This window comes from Chiloscyllium punctatum, chromosome 3 (genome assembly GCF_047496795.1).
Source record: "Chiloscyllium punctatum isolate Juve2018m chromosome 3, sChiPun1.3, whole genome shotgun sequence".
Taxonomy (NCBI): Eukaryota; Metazoa; Chordata; class Chondrichthyes; order Orectolobiformes; family Hemiscylliidae; genus Chiloscyllium; species Chiloscyllium punctatum.
In genome coordinates, this window is record NC_092741.1 from 142212918 (window position 1) to 142231328 (window position 18411).

General features: G+C 37.2%; 1 protein-coding gene across 1 annotated transcript in view; it reads right to left on the bottom strand.

Annotated features, from left to right (window-relative positions):
* nol10 (nucleolar protein 10) overlaps positions 1-18411 on the bottom strand; it is a 55222-nt gene that overhangs the window by 8114 nt on the left and 28697 nt on the right. Inside the window, exons 10-18 of the mRNA XM_072561734.1 lie at positions 17562-17640; positions 14000-14149; positions 11516-11582; positions 6563-6615; positions 5556-5682; positions 3844-3923; positions 3361-3459; positions 1430-1519; positions 685-858 (exon numbers count right to left, since the gene is read on the bottom strand). Of these exons, the coding sequence (XP_072417835.1) occupies positions 685-858; positions 1430-1519; positions 3361-3459; positions 3844-3923; positions 5556-5682; positions 6563-6615; positions 11516-11582; positions 14000-14149; positions 17562-17640 (919 nt within the window). The remainder of the gene's footprint in view (positions 1-684; positions 859-1429; positions 1520-3360; positions 3460-3843; positions 3924-5555; positions 5683-6562; positions 6616-11515; positions 11583-13999; positions 14150-17561; positions 17641-18411) is intronic.

The window sequence follows — 18411 nt, forward strand, 5'->3', positions numbered from 1 at the left end:
TGATCACAAAATACATCTCTATACTACCCACCGCAGTGCTCATTTAATAAATACAACAGACATGGGGAGAATGTGCAAACACAGACAGTCGCTCAAGGCTGGAATCAAACCCGGGTCCCTGGTGCTGTGAGACAGCAGTGCTCACCATTGAGCCACCGTGCCGCCCCTTCTTTCTGCCAGTTACAATATGAAGCCACTTGTTAAACAAAGAACGGTTGAACAAGTGCTGCAAACAAACATATTTGCACAGGAAGAACATTCTGCTGCTCAGCTGAACATAAAATGCCGTGGATTTTATCTGCAACACTTTATGCAGTTTCCACAGAATATAATTTGTAACTAAAATTTGGAATGACTAATTTCTTACATGAATTTCCAATATTCTTTCCCTATATAAATACACAACTTTATAAAAATTAGAAACAATTTTAAACATCTTATTTGAAACATCCTCTTCCTACAATCTTTGGGCTTGAAAAAACAAATCCTTTTCACTTAATGCAGATGTTTCTTTTAAACCTCTTGTGGTGTATAGATTATGACTCTTGTATCAAGCTGGTTTTACAAACACATTGGTTATCAGTAACAATTAATTTATAAAACTTCTAAGAAGCTGATATTAAACCACATGGCTCACTATCACTGCTATTAAGATGCTGCCAACATTTTTAAAGTGAATGTTACCTGTTCAGCCTGTATGTGTTCTTGTAGTTGTTTAAGTTTTTTCCTCCTTTTTTCTGAGGCTTTGGAGACTATGGGATTTATGAGTCTAAATTCTTCACTGGCTTCATCCACTTGAAAGTCTGGATTTTCAAACATGACCTTGAAACGCTCATCTCGCAGAATATTGGGTAGATTCTGAAAACAAATATGTCTTATGTTTGTGACAAATCATGACTGCCATATTCTTTAGAAATAGCTGGTTATTTGGGTATTCTTGTAATGAACAGAAATTTAGATTGTAAGAAAATCAAAATTTATGCAGAGTGAATAGACAGGGAATACAAACAAAGAAAATTAAGAAAGATGGAATTATATTTGTACACCATATGTATTGTAAGGATGGACAAACTTTTGTTATTTATTAATTGGATGAGCAACCAGAAGTACCAGTTTCTAGGTCCGCATATTTTCCTTCCAGATAATTCATAAAATTAAGGTTGAAATTACAGTGGATTAAGAGCTACTCTGATGGACAACATGAAAGACGAAGAAAAATACAAGAGTCAAGAAAAGAATATCAGAAAGCAGAACTAATTGAGGAAACTTGAGAAACGTACAAAATATATCACACTTAACAGGCTGAAAAATTTGCTGTCTCCAAGATCAGAAACTTCCTGGCTAGTTTACATAGGTGGACAATTTTAAAAGTCAGCTTTTTCAGTAAAATTTCACATCACCAACATCTCAAAAATTAATGGTTTGTTACCTTTGCTTTCTTTTTCTTTTGTACTTGCTCTTCTGCTTCCTCTTCTTCCATAAACTTCATAGCTAGCTCTTTATTTACTTTTGGCAGTTTCTGTTGATGAGTTTTATTAAAATAAAATAATTATTAAAAATATATGAAGTACCTCACATTTAAAGAAGAAAAAGGAACTAACAACATATTTCTCAAATACTTGCAAATTTATACAATGGTTAATTGAATTTCTGGGAACAGTTTCACACTTTCAAAACATTCTCATTTAAAAGTGATGCTGCATCCAGATTCAAGATTTTTACAGAATACACTGTTATAAAAACAACTGCCCTCTTCAAAAGTATTTCTTAGATGTAAGTAGTTGTAACATTTTGAATATGATGCTATCAGAGTCACCTACAGTGTGGAAACAGGCCCTTCGGCTCAACAAGTCCACACTGACCCTCCGAAGAGTAGCCCACCCAGACCCATTTCCCTCTGACTAATGAACCTAACACTATGGGAAATTTAGCATGGTCAATCCACCTGATCTGCACATCTTTGGACTGTGGGAGGAAGCTGAAGCACCCAGAGGAAACCCCTGCAGACACGGAAAGTGGCATAATTCATCAGGAAATAGTTTGAGGAGATTTGTCAGGGAAACTTGCCCAATAGGTTAGAGATCACAAAACACAGCTCGAAGTGAAACTGATGAACAGTTTATTGCAAGCAATACCACTGGAAGAGAACCAGACTAGGCTGGCACAGAACTGACAGTATGTACAGGTAGATCAGATTTCTCTTTCCAGAGCTGAGGATGAGACCAGTTTTATAATATTACTGCACAATGACACTGATTAAGAAATGGGAAACTACAATGTATCTGGAAATGGAGTTAAAAATCACACAACACCAGGTTATAGTCCAACAGGTTTAATTGGAAGCACACTAGCTTTCGGAGCGTTGCTCCGAAAGCTAGTGTGCTTCCAATTAAACCTGTTGGACTATAACCTGGTGTTGTGTGATTTTTAAACTTTGTACACCCCAGTTCAACTCCGGCATCTCCAAATCTGGAAATGGAGTAATCTAGTTACAAGGATGCTCATTAAAAAGTTATCGGGTGAATGTCCTGTTCCTTCACACAATGCAACATTCTGACAACATCAATGGTTCCATTCCTCTTCACAGGTAGGTGTTAATGTCTCCTCTGAACTGGTGAGGTGCTTCCATTGTCCTGTTCCTGGAGCATGTCCTTACTGGTGCCTCTCTGTCTGACCTCCTCTTTGTGTGGCTTTGGTATTGCTGGGTTGTGAAACTGCCCTCGGGACTTTGAGATATTTGTGGTGCTCTGTCATTGTTAGTGGGAGCTTTGTCTGCATGGGCTATCTGATTTGGCTTGTGAGCTGCTTGGGAATTCTGGCTGGTTTTGGTACAGTTTGGCCAATTTTGCTTTTGTGGGCCTATCATGGGTTAGAAAATCTTTTCCCACAAGATTCAAGACTGAAAATAGCCATATTTGAAAGAGGAAAGGCCAAGAAGCTCCGTCACTAACAATTAAGATCAGAAATATGAGAAATCATCAATTTCTAATAACTTCATTCTGACATCCAAACCTCCAGGACCAATTTAAGAACCTTCACATTTACTTCCGTCAATAAAACACATTTATATGTACACCATTCATTGAAGATGGTGTCATGTTTACATTATGAAAGCAATGTTCAGAACTTAGGCAAATTTTGTTAACCCCCAAATAAGATAAATAAAAGGTGGAGAAAAAGGGTAGAAAGGAAAGTTACCAATTTATTTACAGAAAACAAACTGCTAATTCAAATTAAACTTTATTTGTTTTTATTTCTATTGGCCACTCAGCACCACAATTTGATGTTTCAAGGGCAAAGTGGAAAAGCAACCAATTTTCTTTGTTACACTCAACACAAATTCCAAGTAGTGTCTCTTACCTTTACTTGGACCCTTTGAGCACGTGTTTCCTCTATTTTCTGTCTGATTTTCTCTTTTCGATATTCCTCATAGGCAAATGGATTTGTCATAGCTTTCACCTTTTAATCACACAACGTAACAATTGGTAACATAAAAACCAAAACTGGAAATGTGAAATTAAAGAAAGCAGAAAATGTGGTAAAAACACAGGTGTGGCAACATCTGTGAAAGAGACACAAGAGTCCACAATAGTTCTCTCACCTTTGGTAAAAATGTTCCCACATTTTAAAATTGTTTTTAGAACAATTGGTAACAATCTTATTTTATAATAAATTACCGCAAGATACATTTGAGTTGAAGTAAATAGAACTATACAATTGTAATTATTATATATGAATGGGCACACCTTTATTATCAATGTCAAAAGGAAAGCTTCACTTTGTTTTTAAACTGTAATATGAAGATCACACACAAAAAAAAACTGCACTGGCACACTTGCATACCTTGTGATATAGACGGATATCCACAAAGAAGCCATGCATGTACGCACGAAGAAGTGGAGAGCCAATAAGGTGAGCCAGACCTAATGCAAAAAGTATAGCACTTAAGTACACCTGCAATGTTTGCTAAAAATATATTACAATAATAATAAGTGTCATATTTACACATATCTCTCAGTTATTACTGTTCTCTCAAAAATGTTTATTACTCTAGTAATAAAAATCATAAGGAGGATGAGCCGTGATGAGGATGCAGAGATGTTTCAGTATGATTAGATACATTTAGCGAGTGCGCAAATGAATGGCAAATAAAGTATAATGTAGGTAAGTGCAAACTGCAATGAGTCCTGAGTGCCCTTCTATGCCAGTTACTGAAAGTAAGCATAAAGTTACAGCTGGCGATGAAAAATGCAAATGGTATATTGGCCTTCATAACAAGAGGATTTGAGAATGGATGCCTTGTTGCGTATTGTACAGGGCCTTGGTGAGACCACACCTGGAGAACTCTGTACATTTTTGTTTATATTGTCTCCTCATGTGAAGGAGGATGTTCTGGCTATGTAGGGAATGCAATGAAGGTTTGCCAGATTGATCCCTGAGATAGGAGGACTGAAATATGAACAGAGACAGGATCAGTTAGAACTGTACTCCCTGGTGCTGAGAAGAATAAGTCAGACACATTAGGGACATTTAAGCGACTCTTGGATAGACACATGGAAAGTTGTACAATGAAGGTATGTAGGTTAGTCTGATCTTAGAGTTGGATAAAACAGTGGCATAACCCTGAGGGCAAAAAGGCCTGCACTGTGTTGTACTGTTCTATGTTCTAATGAGGAGGGATCTCATGGAAACTTATGAAGTTCTAACAGGACTAGACAGAGTAAACACAAGGAGGTGGTTCCTGATGTCCAGGAAGTCCAGAATCTGAGGTTACAGTTCAAGGATACGAGGTAGGCCATTTAGGACTTAAATAAGGAGAAATTTCTTTACCCAAATGGTATTCTTTGCCACAAAGTAGTTGGGGACAAAACAATCAATGTTTTCAAGGAGCAGTTAGATATCGTTCTTAGGGTACGGGTAGAAAGTGAGAACAGAGTACAGAGCTGCAAGATCAGCCATGATCATATTGAAAGGCTCAAAAGGCTGAATTGCCTTCTGCTCTTATTTTAGAAAAAGGGAAATTCTGTCAACCCCTAGAGATGTTGTAGTCTTGCAATATTACAAGTACTGAAATTAGTTATTTAATCCTTTTTCATGCTCCATGAAAACATGCAATGCAATGCTCAAAAGGTCATTAACCCTAGTGTAATGCTTACAAAATAAAGGAACATAAATCATCTTACGACTTGCATACCAATAGTAATAACAGCATATTTACTTTGGAATTCAAACGAGGCCAAGTTTATGACAAATAATTTATATTTTCTATCTAGTAACTGATGAGCGCAAGTCAAGTAGTAAATAAACATTCTAGACAAGAACCAAAACTGGGGTGGAGTTTAACTGAAATTTACTGAAGCAAACACAAATATTTTGATTCAAAAGACTAAGGTTTGCAATCAGAAAACGTTTTTTCTATCCAAAGCCCTGAACAGATAGCAAGTACAAACTATTCTCCTAAAGAAAAAGTTACTTGCTTTTCTATGTAATTAATTTAAAAAACAAATTAAGTACACTTGCTAAAATCAAAATAAATTATTTGTTTAAAACTTTACCTAGATTTTCTAAATCCTTTTTGGTGACAAATTTATAGTCATCATACACTGTAGTTTCTGGGTTTTCTTCAAGTTCCTCTGTTAAATTATCCAGGAATGAACACCAGCGTGGTGCAGGTCCTAAAGACTATGTTTCAATAGAGAAATTATTGAAGTATTAACTGTTAGATCTTGAATTTAAAATCAAAAAGTAATCAGCATTTGTTCCAAATTATCTGGACGGCAGTTCAAATGTAAGACTGTTTAAAAAAAATGTTTCAATTACAAATAAAAACATCTTATGACAATGAGCACTGCAAAATAAAAAAAAACTTTTATTTTAAAAACCCCTTCATTATCTTTCTTTTTTTCCCCAAAGGTGTTGAAACTGAACTATAGTTGTAGGATCAAAAGCTCAACGTGGGGTACCTCATTGAAATAGTCCTTAAGCACTTGCATATCTCAATAGTGAAAGCTAGCAACCTAAATTGGGAAGTAGAGGACACAATGCATAACTTGAAGCACCAAGTCAAGTATTTGGATATTCTTTAAAGTAGATCAAAGACCCCAACAACTCAATGGAGCAGATGTATTCTGTGGAGACACCCACAGCAATTCAAAATGCCAAGTTCAAAAATCTTGTCTTAAAGGAAAAACAAAACAGTGACAGATTCAAAGTCCTAACTTCTCGACCTTGCAAGTACACAAAGAAATGCTGGGAATATTCAATGGGATTCTATTGCAATGACCTCATCCTCGAACAGATTCCCAACATGGACTGTCCAGGTCTGTAGAGTATGAACAGCAACATAGACAAAATACTAGAAGTGAAAGATTATGCTTCTATAAAGCTGCTACATATGAGCAAAGCAATCACACCGCACAAACAAATGATGTAATTTTAACTCAAACAAGGTTTTCAATAGAAGCTTTCAATTAATAAGACAGATTAAACCTTGGAAGTTGGATAAGTATAAAGTACCTATTTCTGTGGAAATATCACCAAGAATGTTTTTCAATCTACTTACTGGAACATAGAACGTATTCATTTTAGGTGATTCATTAGCTAGGAAAAAGAGTCCTGGAAAGGTAAAAATAGAACTGAATGTTGTTTCACTTAGAAAACAAATCAAGATATATTCAGGCAAGTAGAGATGCACATTTCTAGCTCTAGTAAGTGCGGACAGATTTCATAAACATTTGCTTGGACCATGTGCAGCTGAATAAAGATTTTACTACTCACCACAAACCTCCACTGTTAGCTGAAGTCTTTGCTGGGAGTTTAAAGGCCTCAAGTCACCACAAATATCCCATCAGCAAAAAAGGGGAGAGGGGAAACAAGCAAGAGACTGATCTGCTTTCCTCAAGGAAATGAATTTTTCCACCTTCACAAAATGCAGACTTTAAATTAAACAATTCCTTGTTTCTTCATTCTTGTGGTTAGGAATCCTGATCCCTTAAGCAGCACGAAAACATCTTACACAAGAATGCTGAAGTTTTTATGCTGATATTATTTTCCTGCTCTTTGTCAAAAAAAGGCATTAGAGAATATGATACACCTGAGAATAATTGAGGTGCCATTTTAAATTGGCACATTTAACAGGACAAGAAAACAGCACAGAAAGCAGAATTCCTGTTAGACTAGATGAAATTTCATAATGTTTAATGTGATTTTTAAAATAAATTAAAAGCAATTTAAACAATTTTGGATGATAGACTGTGAAAATACACTAATTACAAATAGTAATTACCTGCATATAGACAATAGGAGCAGGAGTAGGCCATTCTGCCCTTCAAGCCTGCACCACCATTCAGTATGATCATGGCTGATCATCCTTAATCAGTATCCTGTTCCTGCCTTATCTCCATAACCCTTGATTCCACAATCCTTGAGAGCTCTATCCAACTCTTTCTTAAATGAATCCAGAGACTGGGCCTCCACTGCCCTCTGGGGCAGCCATATATTTCAATATAGCTGAGAGACAGGCTTTGCTTTTCTAAATTATATATTTGTCAACTCCCTCCAAGTTTTAAAAGTGGTGCAAAATCTATTATTATTGTATCAGATGATACAAGAAAAGACCAGTGATGCACAATTTGCCATGACAAAACACGCTGCAGCTCAACAAAGTAAAAAAAATGAAAACAGCTTTTCACAGATTTAATTTTAATTTTTGTTTTAAGATCAGGAGTGAGCATTTTCCACCTAAATCCCCCACTTCCAGTTTAAATCGCTTAGACTTAAATGTTACTATTTTTAAAGCAAAGGTATACAACCTGCAGGACAGAAAAGGGTAGATGATCAAAGAAGAATTCTTTTACTACATCAACCTATCATAATGTAGAATGCTTTTATCAGACTTGGATAAATGTTACTATATCAGTAAAGGATCAATTCAATGAAGCAATTGAGAATAATTGATGAGCATCAGTACTTGTGCACTTTGGATTTAATACATTCCATTTGAACCAATAGCATAGATAATGTAAATATATAAATATACAACACCATAAGATCTTCTGGAGGCAGTAAATTATTTTTAAAATTGAGTTAATCATTTCATTCATATTAGTACCAGGTGTATCCTGGTACATCATATTAGTACCAGGTGTATTGTATTCTGTTCCTATTGAATAATTTCACTGGGTTGGACATAAGCACAGTGTGGAGGATGGCCACATCTAAGGATTTGCTACACAGGGATGTAATCTGCACAAAGAGTAAAACAGTGTGCTCAAAGGCCAGTTCAAGGATGCCGTTCAAAAGGCACATTGAAGTCCTCAACGTCAATTATGACAATTAGGAAACTCTAGCTGATGATTGATGCAGATAACACCACCAGGAATTTAGGTGGGAACTTGTCACTGATGAAATGTGATTTCAAAAACTCCAACGCAAGAACCAGTTCTGCAAATACACAAAAGCAGGATCATTCCTTGCCACCAGCAAGGAATAACTTCATGTGTGGCACTTGCGTAAATTTTGCCTTTTCAGAACTGGTTTGTTCAGTCATCAAAATAAGTGCAGAATATATCATGTGAGTTCAAACCCTCTCCGTTTAGGAGCATTTTCATTTCTTGCAAATGAAAGGATGCTAACAATTAGGATTTCAAAATTTACATTTGAATGCAAACTACAAGAATGATATGCTCATTTAGGCATTGGCAACAGCTAAACTCACGAGATCCAAAAGTTTACAACTACAATACTGCTATGTTATTCTTGACTCCAAGTCCCGGATAGGCAAAACCAAGATCATCATAACCTAAAAACTTTGAGGTTCATAAGGAGGTGTTAGCAATTCTGGAAAGTGTGAAAATGGATAAGTCCCCTGGGCTGGATGAGATTTATTCTAGGATTGTCTGGGAAGCTAGGGAGGAGATTGCTGAGCCTTTGGCTTTGATCTTTATGCCGTCAATATCTACAGGAATAGTGCCAGAAGACTGGAGGATAGTAAATGTCCCCTATAGACCAGTGAGCCTTACTTTGGTTGTGGGTAAAGTATCGGAAAGGATTAAAAGAGATAGGTTTTATGATCATCTAGAAAGGAATCATTTGATATGGGATAGTCAACATGACTTTGGGAAGGAAAAAAGAAAAAAGCTGAGATTTTCCAGCATTTTCTCTTTTGGCTTTGGGAAGGTTATGTCATGCCTTACAAACTTTACTGAGTTCTTTGAGGAGGTGACCAAACAGGTGGATGAGGGTAAAGCGGTTGATTTGGTATATATGGATTTCAGTAAAGCGTGAGATAAAAGGTTAACTACGATTGGTTATTGCAGAAAATCCAAAGGCATGGGATTGAGGGTGATATAGAGGTTTGGATCAGAAATTGGCTAGCTTAAAGAAGACCAAGGGTGGTGGTTGATGGGAAATATTCATCATGGAGTTCAGTAAAAGCGGTGTACCACAAGGATCTGTTTTGGAGAAAATGCTATTTGTCATTTTTATAAATGACTTGGATGAGGGTTGGGTTAGTAAATTTGCGGATGACATGAAAGTCGGTGGAATTGTGGACACGGTGGAAGGATGTGGCAGGTTACAGAGGGACCTGTTGCCGCAGAGCTGGGCTGAGAGGTGGCAAATGGAGTTTAATGTGGAAAGTGTGTGGTGATTCACTGTGGAAGGAGTAACAGGAAGAGAGAGTACTGGCCTAATGGTAAGATTATTGGTAGTGTGCATGAGCAGAAAGATCTCGGTGTCCATGTGCATAGATATCTGAAAGTTGGTTGTTAAGAAGGCATACGGTGTGTTAGTTTCGGAGCCAGGTGTTCATGTTGCAGCTGTACAAAACTCTAGTGCGGCTGCACTTGTGAGTATTGTGTCTAGTTCTGTTTGCCGCATTATAGGAAGGACGTGGAAGCACTGGAAAGGGAGCAGAGGAGATTTATTAGGATGTTACCTGGTATGGAGGGAAGGTCTTATGAGAAAGGCTGAGGAATTTGAGGCTGTTTTTGTAACATAAAAGAAGGTTAGTAGGTGACTGAAGAGAGACATACAAGATGGTCAGAGGATTAGATAGGGTAGACAGTGAGAGCCGTTTTCCTCAAATGGTGATGGCTAGCACGAGGGGACATAGTGTTAAATGAAAGGTTGACAGATATAGGACAGATGTCGCACGGTGGCTCAGTGGTTAACACTGCTGTCTCACAGTGCCAGAGACCCGGATTTAATTCCCGCTTCAGGCGACTCTGTGTGGAGTTTGCACATCCTCCCAGTGTCTGCGTGGGTTTCCTCCGGGTGCTCTGGTTTCCTCCCACAATCCAAAGATGTGCAGGTCAGGTGAATTGACCATGCTAAATTGCCCATAGTGTTAGGTGAAGGGCTAAATGTAGGGGAATGGGTCTGGGTGGGTTGCGCTTCGGCGGGTCGGTGTGGACTTGTTGGGCCGAAGGGCCTGTTTCCACACTGGAAGTAATCTAATCTAACGTCAGAAGGAGGTTCTTTACTCAGAAAGTAGTAAGGGTGTGGAATGCCCTGCCTGCAACAGTTGTAGACTCACCAACTTTAATGGCATTTAAATGGTCATTCGATAAATATTTAAATGATAATGGAACAGTGTAGGTTAGATGGGCTGCAGATTGGTTTCACAGGTCAGCGCAACATCAAGGGCTGAAGGGCCTATGCTGCGCTATGTTCTTCTATATAAAATAACAGAATTCCTTGCATAATATGTTGCTTTAGTAAAATAGGTAGTTACGAAGTCGTTTTGAGGTTGTACAAGATGTTGATGAGGCCTCTTCTGGAGTAGTGTGTGCAGCTCCGATCGTCCTGTTATAGGAAGGGTATTATTAAACTGGAAAGGGTTCAGAAAAAATCTACCAAGATTTTACCAAGGATGGAAGGTTTGAGATATAAAAACAGACTGGAAAAGCTAGGACATTTTCCCACTGAAGACTAGGAGGCTAAAAGTGTGACCTTATTGAGCTTTATAAAATCATGAGGGGCACAGATAAGGTAAATGGCTAGGATTTTTTCCCTAGGGTGGGGGAGTTAAAAACTAGAGGCCACATTTTTAAGGTGAGAGGAGAATGATGTAAAAAGCATGAAGGGCAACTTTTTTTAAAAAAGCAAGAGTGGTTCATGTGTAGAATTAGCTGCCAGAGAATGTGGTGGATGCAAGTACAGTTACACATTTAGAAGTCATTAGGGTAAATTCAGGAATAAGAAATGTTTGGAAGGATATGGCCAAGTGCAGGCAGGTGGGACTAATTTAGTTTGGGAATATGGTCAACATGGACTGGTTGGATCAAAGGGTCTGTTTCCATGCTGTATGACTCTAAGTGAAGAGTTAAACACTAAAATATTAATACTGAAAATCCTTAATTACTTAACAAGCTCTTTGGGCAGTCTGGTGTTTCAGAGTTTCATGTAAAAAAGACAAGATACTGAAATAGTGGATTTTATTCAGAGGCATTACAATGATGAAGGACATGCATTTGTACCACCATTCTAATGTGCAAAGTAATTTCGCACTTACCGGAGTTTGGATAAATGCACAGGTCATTAATTTCATGCTCTGTTTCAAGCGAGGTGAACATCTTCCCCTTTAAAAAAAGATGCAATTATGGTCACTAAAATTTCTTAGCCTCGGTATTTCTTAGTCTCATTTCAGCATTCCCACTCCTGGGCACTATATTTCTAGATTTCACCAACTTCACCACCATAACACATTCCCCACCCACCCCTGTTTATCTTAATCTATTTTTCTTAATGTGCTGCTACCAGTAATATTAAGAGGATTGCACTTAGTGGAGATGCCCACACAATTTCTGTTGTTTGCAGATCTGAGCTTTTGCAAAATTGCCAATCAACGTGAAATTATGGTAAATGTTGCCCATTTATAAACAAAGTGATCATATTTGGGAGAGACTGCAGATGGTAGAATCTGTCTATCTCACATCAAATCACAGTGTGATGACTCTCTTTTGCTTTGAGTCTGAATCAACAATTTTATATAAAGTACATACTAAGCAATCACATTTCAGCACTGCCCAACATGCAAGAAAAACAATCACCATTAACTATCACTTTTTCCTGCATTTCTGTAATGTTTATGTTCACTCTTCATATCATGGTTCAATTGTATTTTTCATTCTACATTTTCCTATGAATTTTCTCCAGGTTCCAGAATCAACTGCTCATTTCTGGGATTCAGTTACATTGAAATTAAGGTCTCTCTGGTACCTCACCACTGCAGCTTGCTAAGGAATATTGATAAATTGTTCAATTTTGGGGATACCACTGCAGGCCCACAGATGAGCATTTCTTGTGCAGACCAATGGCTAGTGGCAGGGTTAGAAATCTTATCTGGAGAGAACTGGAATTTCTCCTGACTCAAACAGAAATCTTGGATACAAAGGATGTTACCCAAGAAAGACAGTCAATGTAACCCCTCTTGCACAAATAGATTTTGTACAGGTGGTCAAAGGCAAACTTTTCAGGTTTTACATCTCTCCTTAGAAATTTATTGACGACTTATGAATTGAGAGTGTCGAAATTGTGATGGTTAATGCAATCTGGGCATTTTTAAAAAATTTGTTCATGGGGTGTGGTGACGGCATCACTGGCTAGGCCAGCAATTATTGCTCATTCCGATTTTGTTGGAGCACAGTTCACAGCTTCAACCCATATTGCAGTGGTTCTGGAGTCATATGTAGGCCAGATCAGGTAAGGACGACAATTTCCTTTCCTACAGGATATTAGTAAACCAGATGGGTTTTTAAGTCAATCAACAGCAGTTACATGGTCACCATCAGGCTAGGTCTGTATTCAAAATTGTTATTGAATTCCATTTTCATCAATGCCATGGTAGGATTTAAACACATGTCACCAGAAAACCAGCCTGGAGTTTAGGATTGAGAGATAAGTGACATTAACACGATGCCACCACCATCCCATTTGAAACAAAACTTGGCCCAATTGTTCTTTTTTTGTTTGATATCTTCTTTGTTCTTTTCTTCCATAACGTGGATAGTGGAACCAAATATAACTCCTATCAGGGCCCTGGTTATGACTATATGCATTGCATAGACATGGCCAACAAACTGGTGCATCTTTGATCTAACTGGTTTAATAGGTAGAAAAACTATTTATTGTGGCACTTTGCCCTTCGTTTCATAGGAACATTTAACTGACACTGCACTGCTATCTTACTCCTAAACACAACTTGGCCACATACCATAACCTCACTGCATTGCAGTTGACAGAATGGAACTTCTGCAGTAGCTATGTTCTTGGTGGTTGGTGGTTGGTGGCAGTTGCTGAGTGGTTGGTATTGAACTCTGCATATAAACATCACCAGGTAACGCTCTCCAGAAACAACAACCCAAAGTCTGGAGTTTCCTCAGCATCCAGTGATATCTGTTTTCTGTTGCTGAAGATTTGAAAAGGCCTTCAAATCTACTGCCACATATAAAGCTAGCATGTCACAATCTCTTTATATAAATGACTTTAGCAAAATTGCAATTAGAAGTGTGTGAATCAATGTATTGAGGGATTTAATTATTTAAAAAGAAAAATCCTATCAGGACACAGGGAGAATTATAATAATACTGCTAACATATGCAATCTGTTGAATGGCATATGATTTTAGTTTCTATAATTACACTAAAATACAGACTTTTTTCCCAGCAAACAAAATCAGAAACAGAATCATTTGAGGCAATACATATTTTGCAAACCTTGAGTGGACTACACTAAACTGTGCACTAACTCTTATAGCAAATTAATTCAGAGTGTCTGGGCCATCGCAAACTGCATAGGTACCAAACATCATAATTGTGACTAGATTTCTGGTCAGACTCAGATACTGGGAGAAGACCTGCTGAGACATCAATACAAAAAAATTTGGAATGTGTTGTTGACTTGTAATTGCAGATGGAATGCTCACACAAGGTGGATTTCTGTGCCTTTGCAGTCAACACCATCACTTCCTTTCTATTCAGGATACTTAATAGCCTACCGTATTCTGATTCCACATTTTTACAATCCTAGAATCTGCTGAAATGATCAAATCTAACTGCTCCTGGAAATCAATCGATTTAATTGGCAGTCCATAATGATGATCCTTGACAATCAGTGGGGAGCTTGAACGAAGATCATATAACAAAACCTAGTGTTGAAGATCAAAAGAGCAAGAGTTGAAAAATGGTTAACTGAATTGCAATTCTGTCAACTTCATAACAAACAAACTTACTGTGTGGTCTCAAAAGAAACATTCAACAAATACCAATTAAATTTAACAAAAAAATACAAGAGTGTCATGCTGGCAATACGACATTGATCATCCATCTTATGGTGTCCTAGAACTACTTCCTTGAACTACCACATTCCTGTATCAATGGTAATCCCACAGTGGAATAAAATCAATGGTCACCCCTGCCAAATCCCCACTTCCCCAAGAAATTGAGGGAGGATACTCAAGAACAGCTGTGCCATCATGCCTGTGGCAAAGGTATTAGTCAAAGAAGGGAATTGATTCATGGGAGAAGCAGAGAAGAGTAGAGATAATGGACATTTTCAAGTTGACAGGCTGTGATGAGTGGAATATTGCATGGATCAGTGCTGGACTTCAGCTATTTACAATCTATATTAACTACTTTTGAAGAGACAGAGGATTGCATTCAAGTTTGGTGATGATACAAGTTCACATGGGAATGCAATCCAGGAGTCATCAAATAGGTTGCAAAGAGATATAGACAGGTTAAGTAGGTCAGACACAAGCTGGAAGATGGAGTATTGTTACAATTGTAGTAAAAACGGATGATCGATCTTCAATTTCTCATGATCTAATTCTAATATCAGAAATCTTGATGGACAAGTGACCTTTTACAAGAGGGCAAAACTGACTTAAAAGAGTTGCTGTGTCACGTGATTAAGCTGAGCCAAGCTTATGAAACCAATAGTAAATGAAGATAACAGTCTTTACCTTGTTATCTATACCAGACAACCTTTTACCTCTTCATCCCCAACCACATCTACTTTTCAAGATTATCTGCATTTGTGCTTGATACTTTTTTTTTGGAGTTAGTAGGTAATAAAATTTCCCTTTGTTTCACTCAGAGAACACTTTGTAATTTGGCTATTTCATTTTGATTTAGTTAATTGTTTTTTAATTGAAGTGCGATAACTGTGTGATATAAAGAAAATAAAACTTAGGAGTGTTCAAACCAGAGTGGGTTAGAAAGAGGGGAGACAATTTCTCCTCAATTTGTCACAGCAGAGTACTGTGGGGAAGTGAGGGTTACTTACCTTGTTCATTAGAATAGAAAAAGTAGAACATTTCATAAAGTCGTAATTGTTGACATTCGAAAGGACTCAGTGTACTAGTAAAAAAATTTGGTTAACATGAAGAAACAGCAAGCAATTAGGAAAGTAAACGTAGGTCTTTTTTGCAAAGCATCCATTTTAAAAGGAAGTATATAGTTGCATCAGAAGTAAAAATTGGCCTCTGGATTAGAATGTTGGCCTGTGATTAGGGAACAAGTAAACTAGATCTATATTCTCTGGAGGTGAGAAGAATAAGAGATCATCTTATTGAAACACACAAGATTCTGAAGTGGCTTGATAGAGTAGATGCGGAGAGGTCTTTTGCCCTAGCTAGGGAATCTAGAATAAAGAGACACAGTCTAGGAATAAGGACCCAATTATTTAAAATTGAAATGAGGAGCAACTTCTTCACTCAAATGATTGTGGATCGTTCATTGATTAGTATATTTAAGGATAAGGACTGATTGACTGATAGGACTCTTAAGGGATCAAGGAATATTGTTTTTTTTTTAATTCTTACATGGGATGTGGGCATTGGTAACGTGACCAGCACTTCAGGTCCAAACCCAAATGTCTTTGAACCAAGTGGTTTGCTAGGCCAAATAAGAGTCAACCACATTTAGACTAAGACTAGGTAAGAATAATTTAGTGAATCAGATGAGATTTTATACAGTTACATGGTTATCATTATTAGACAAGTTACCTAGACTAGCAAATGCTCCCCAAAACGCTAGCCAGGATCTCTGGATTATTAGTTGAGTACCATTATCACTATGCCACTGCCTTCTCCATATGAAATGGTTAAGCAGGTTCAATGGGCTGTATGGCTGCTCTAGCTCCAGTTTATGATAATAATAATGGAATTGTTAGCAAGCAACCCAAAACAAAGATTATTGATGAGACTTGCAAAAGATAATGGGGGTTAAGGAACTCCTGTAGTGATGGCAAGCCTCTGACAAGCACAACCATTAATAAACTTTCAACCAATGAAGATATTTCACTTTGACTTTACCAGCTTTACTGTGATTTCGTGGTGCACCTTTTACATAAATGCTTCCCCAACAGCAACAGCAGTTACTATCACAAGATAACAGCTTAAAATGGAGAAAAATAAATTTGAAGAATGCTTTTCCAAAATGAATTTGTGTGACAGGCATGCTTCAGAAGTCTTTTGAGAATAATGTAACCATGCTATCAATTTCAGGTCCAAATTTTTGCAGTTTAATAACTGTCAAGAGTGTATTTTATACTTGAACATATACAACACTTCAGATAGCCAGTCTAAAGTGTGCTCCATTGATGAATGTCAGCTGAACGGACCAGTGATGTACTTCAGGACTCTACTTAGAGTGGGCTTGTACTGAATCTTTGGAAAATGAAATCCTTCTAAGGTCACATTCCTCAGGAATTTAGCACAACATAGCATAACACAGGAGACTGTCATTGTAAACATCGCAAAAGACAAACAATATGTTGTCAAATAATATTGACTACAGCTGTAACAGTCAGTTCAGTACTTGCTGCTTAGCTGATCAGAAAAATATTCCTGTGAAGTAGAATAGGCACAATATAGTAAACGAAAATCATTTTAAGTGCATAAACAAATAATTACATTCCTAGCTTTCTGGATTTTTTTCAATTATTCAGAAGAAGTGACATCAAGAATAATTCCATTGATGGTGTGGTAATATGACAATAGCAATTAAGTGGGAGCATCAATTATTTTGTAAATTTGCCTTACACATAATGCATGCACCTATACTAATCAGCAACAATTTGGTTGCATTTGCACAGATGCTAAGTGGTTTTGGATGCACATCAATGCAGAAATGACAGCATAACAGACTACCAGGACACTAAATTCCTCAGGAATCATACTTGGATGGATCTGAATTTCTCGAGAATGCAGTACAAATCCAGTCTGACTTTAATTCTAAAACAATCCACTGGTCCCATTCAGACTACATGTATAAAATGGTACACACTTCTCATGAAAGAAAATCACCATTCCAACTATGAAGTCATTGTTGCAATGAAAGGAGGAAGAGAGAAAAAACATAAAAGGGAGTGGGGAAAAATAACTTTATAATGAAAATGAAATTATTACACAAAAAAGTATGAAGAATTAATCCTTCTACAAAAATTACAAGGTTATGAATTTCTCATGTTACGTTATGAAGCTACTGTTTCTTAAATTAAAGAAAGGCTAAATGCAATAACTCAGTAGAAATGTCATATCTAGATACAATACTCACTTGCCCTGTTGTAGTGCCAACAACCATATGCAGTGCTCCTTTAAACTTCAAAGCAGAAATAGAAGGCAAACCTTTGACTCTAACAGAAAATACAGATAAATTTCAAATAGGGCATTAATATACACTATTGGTAATAGTTGAGTTATCACCCTGATTATACGCCAAATTTCCCCAGAGTGAAAAAAATCAAAAATGTTGGAAATGCTCAACTCCGGAGGGGGAGATGCTCACGTTTCAAATCTCCGAGTAGAACAGAGCCTGAGAGGACTCGGGGTTTAAATCAATCTTACAACAAGTTATAATCGTGATGATTTGAAGAACATGTCTTTACAGAGGCCTGTACATTTTTGTACACAATCACGTACAGGGTGATTTAAACGAATCTACATGTGCACAGCATCCTTCAGGTTGCTCTATGGCTAAGATTTACCTACAGATTTTGAAGTTCTGATGTAAATAGGATACATCCCCATTGTGGCAAAAGTCCCTATTAAGTAATTTGAAAGTATAACCATATTTAGTCTAGTTTCTCAGGAGGGGTGCGATGTTGGACAGCTTATAGTATTGGTAGGATACGATCATTTTTGATATTCTTTAAATTCCAATTAATCAACACTGTCAGCCCTTCATTAGGAAGGAGAAACAGAAATTATTATTAAAATAAAATGAAGGTGTTCAATGGTCTGTACATAACTCTCAAAATTTAAAACGGGACAAATTAGTGGAAATAGAATTGAACTGATGCACTCTCATGGGCGAGATTGTCAGAACTTGCAGACAGCCCTTGTTTTAGTTTGGACACTCAAGATTTTTCATTCCATATTCTCTGTTGGGCTGTTGAAGAATCACA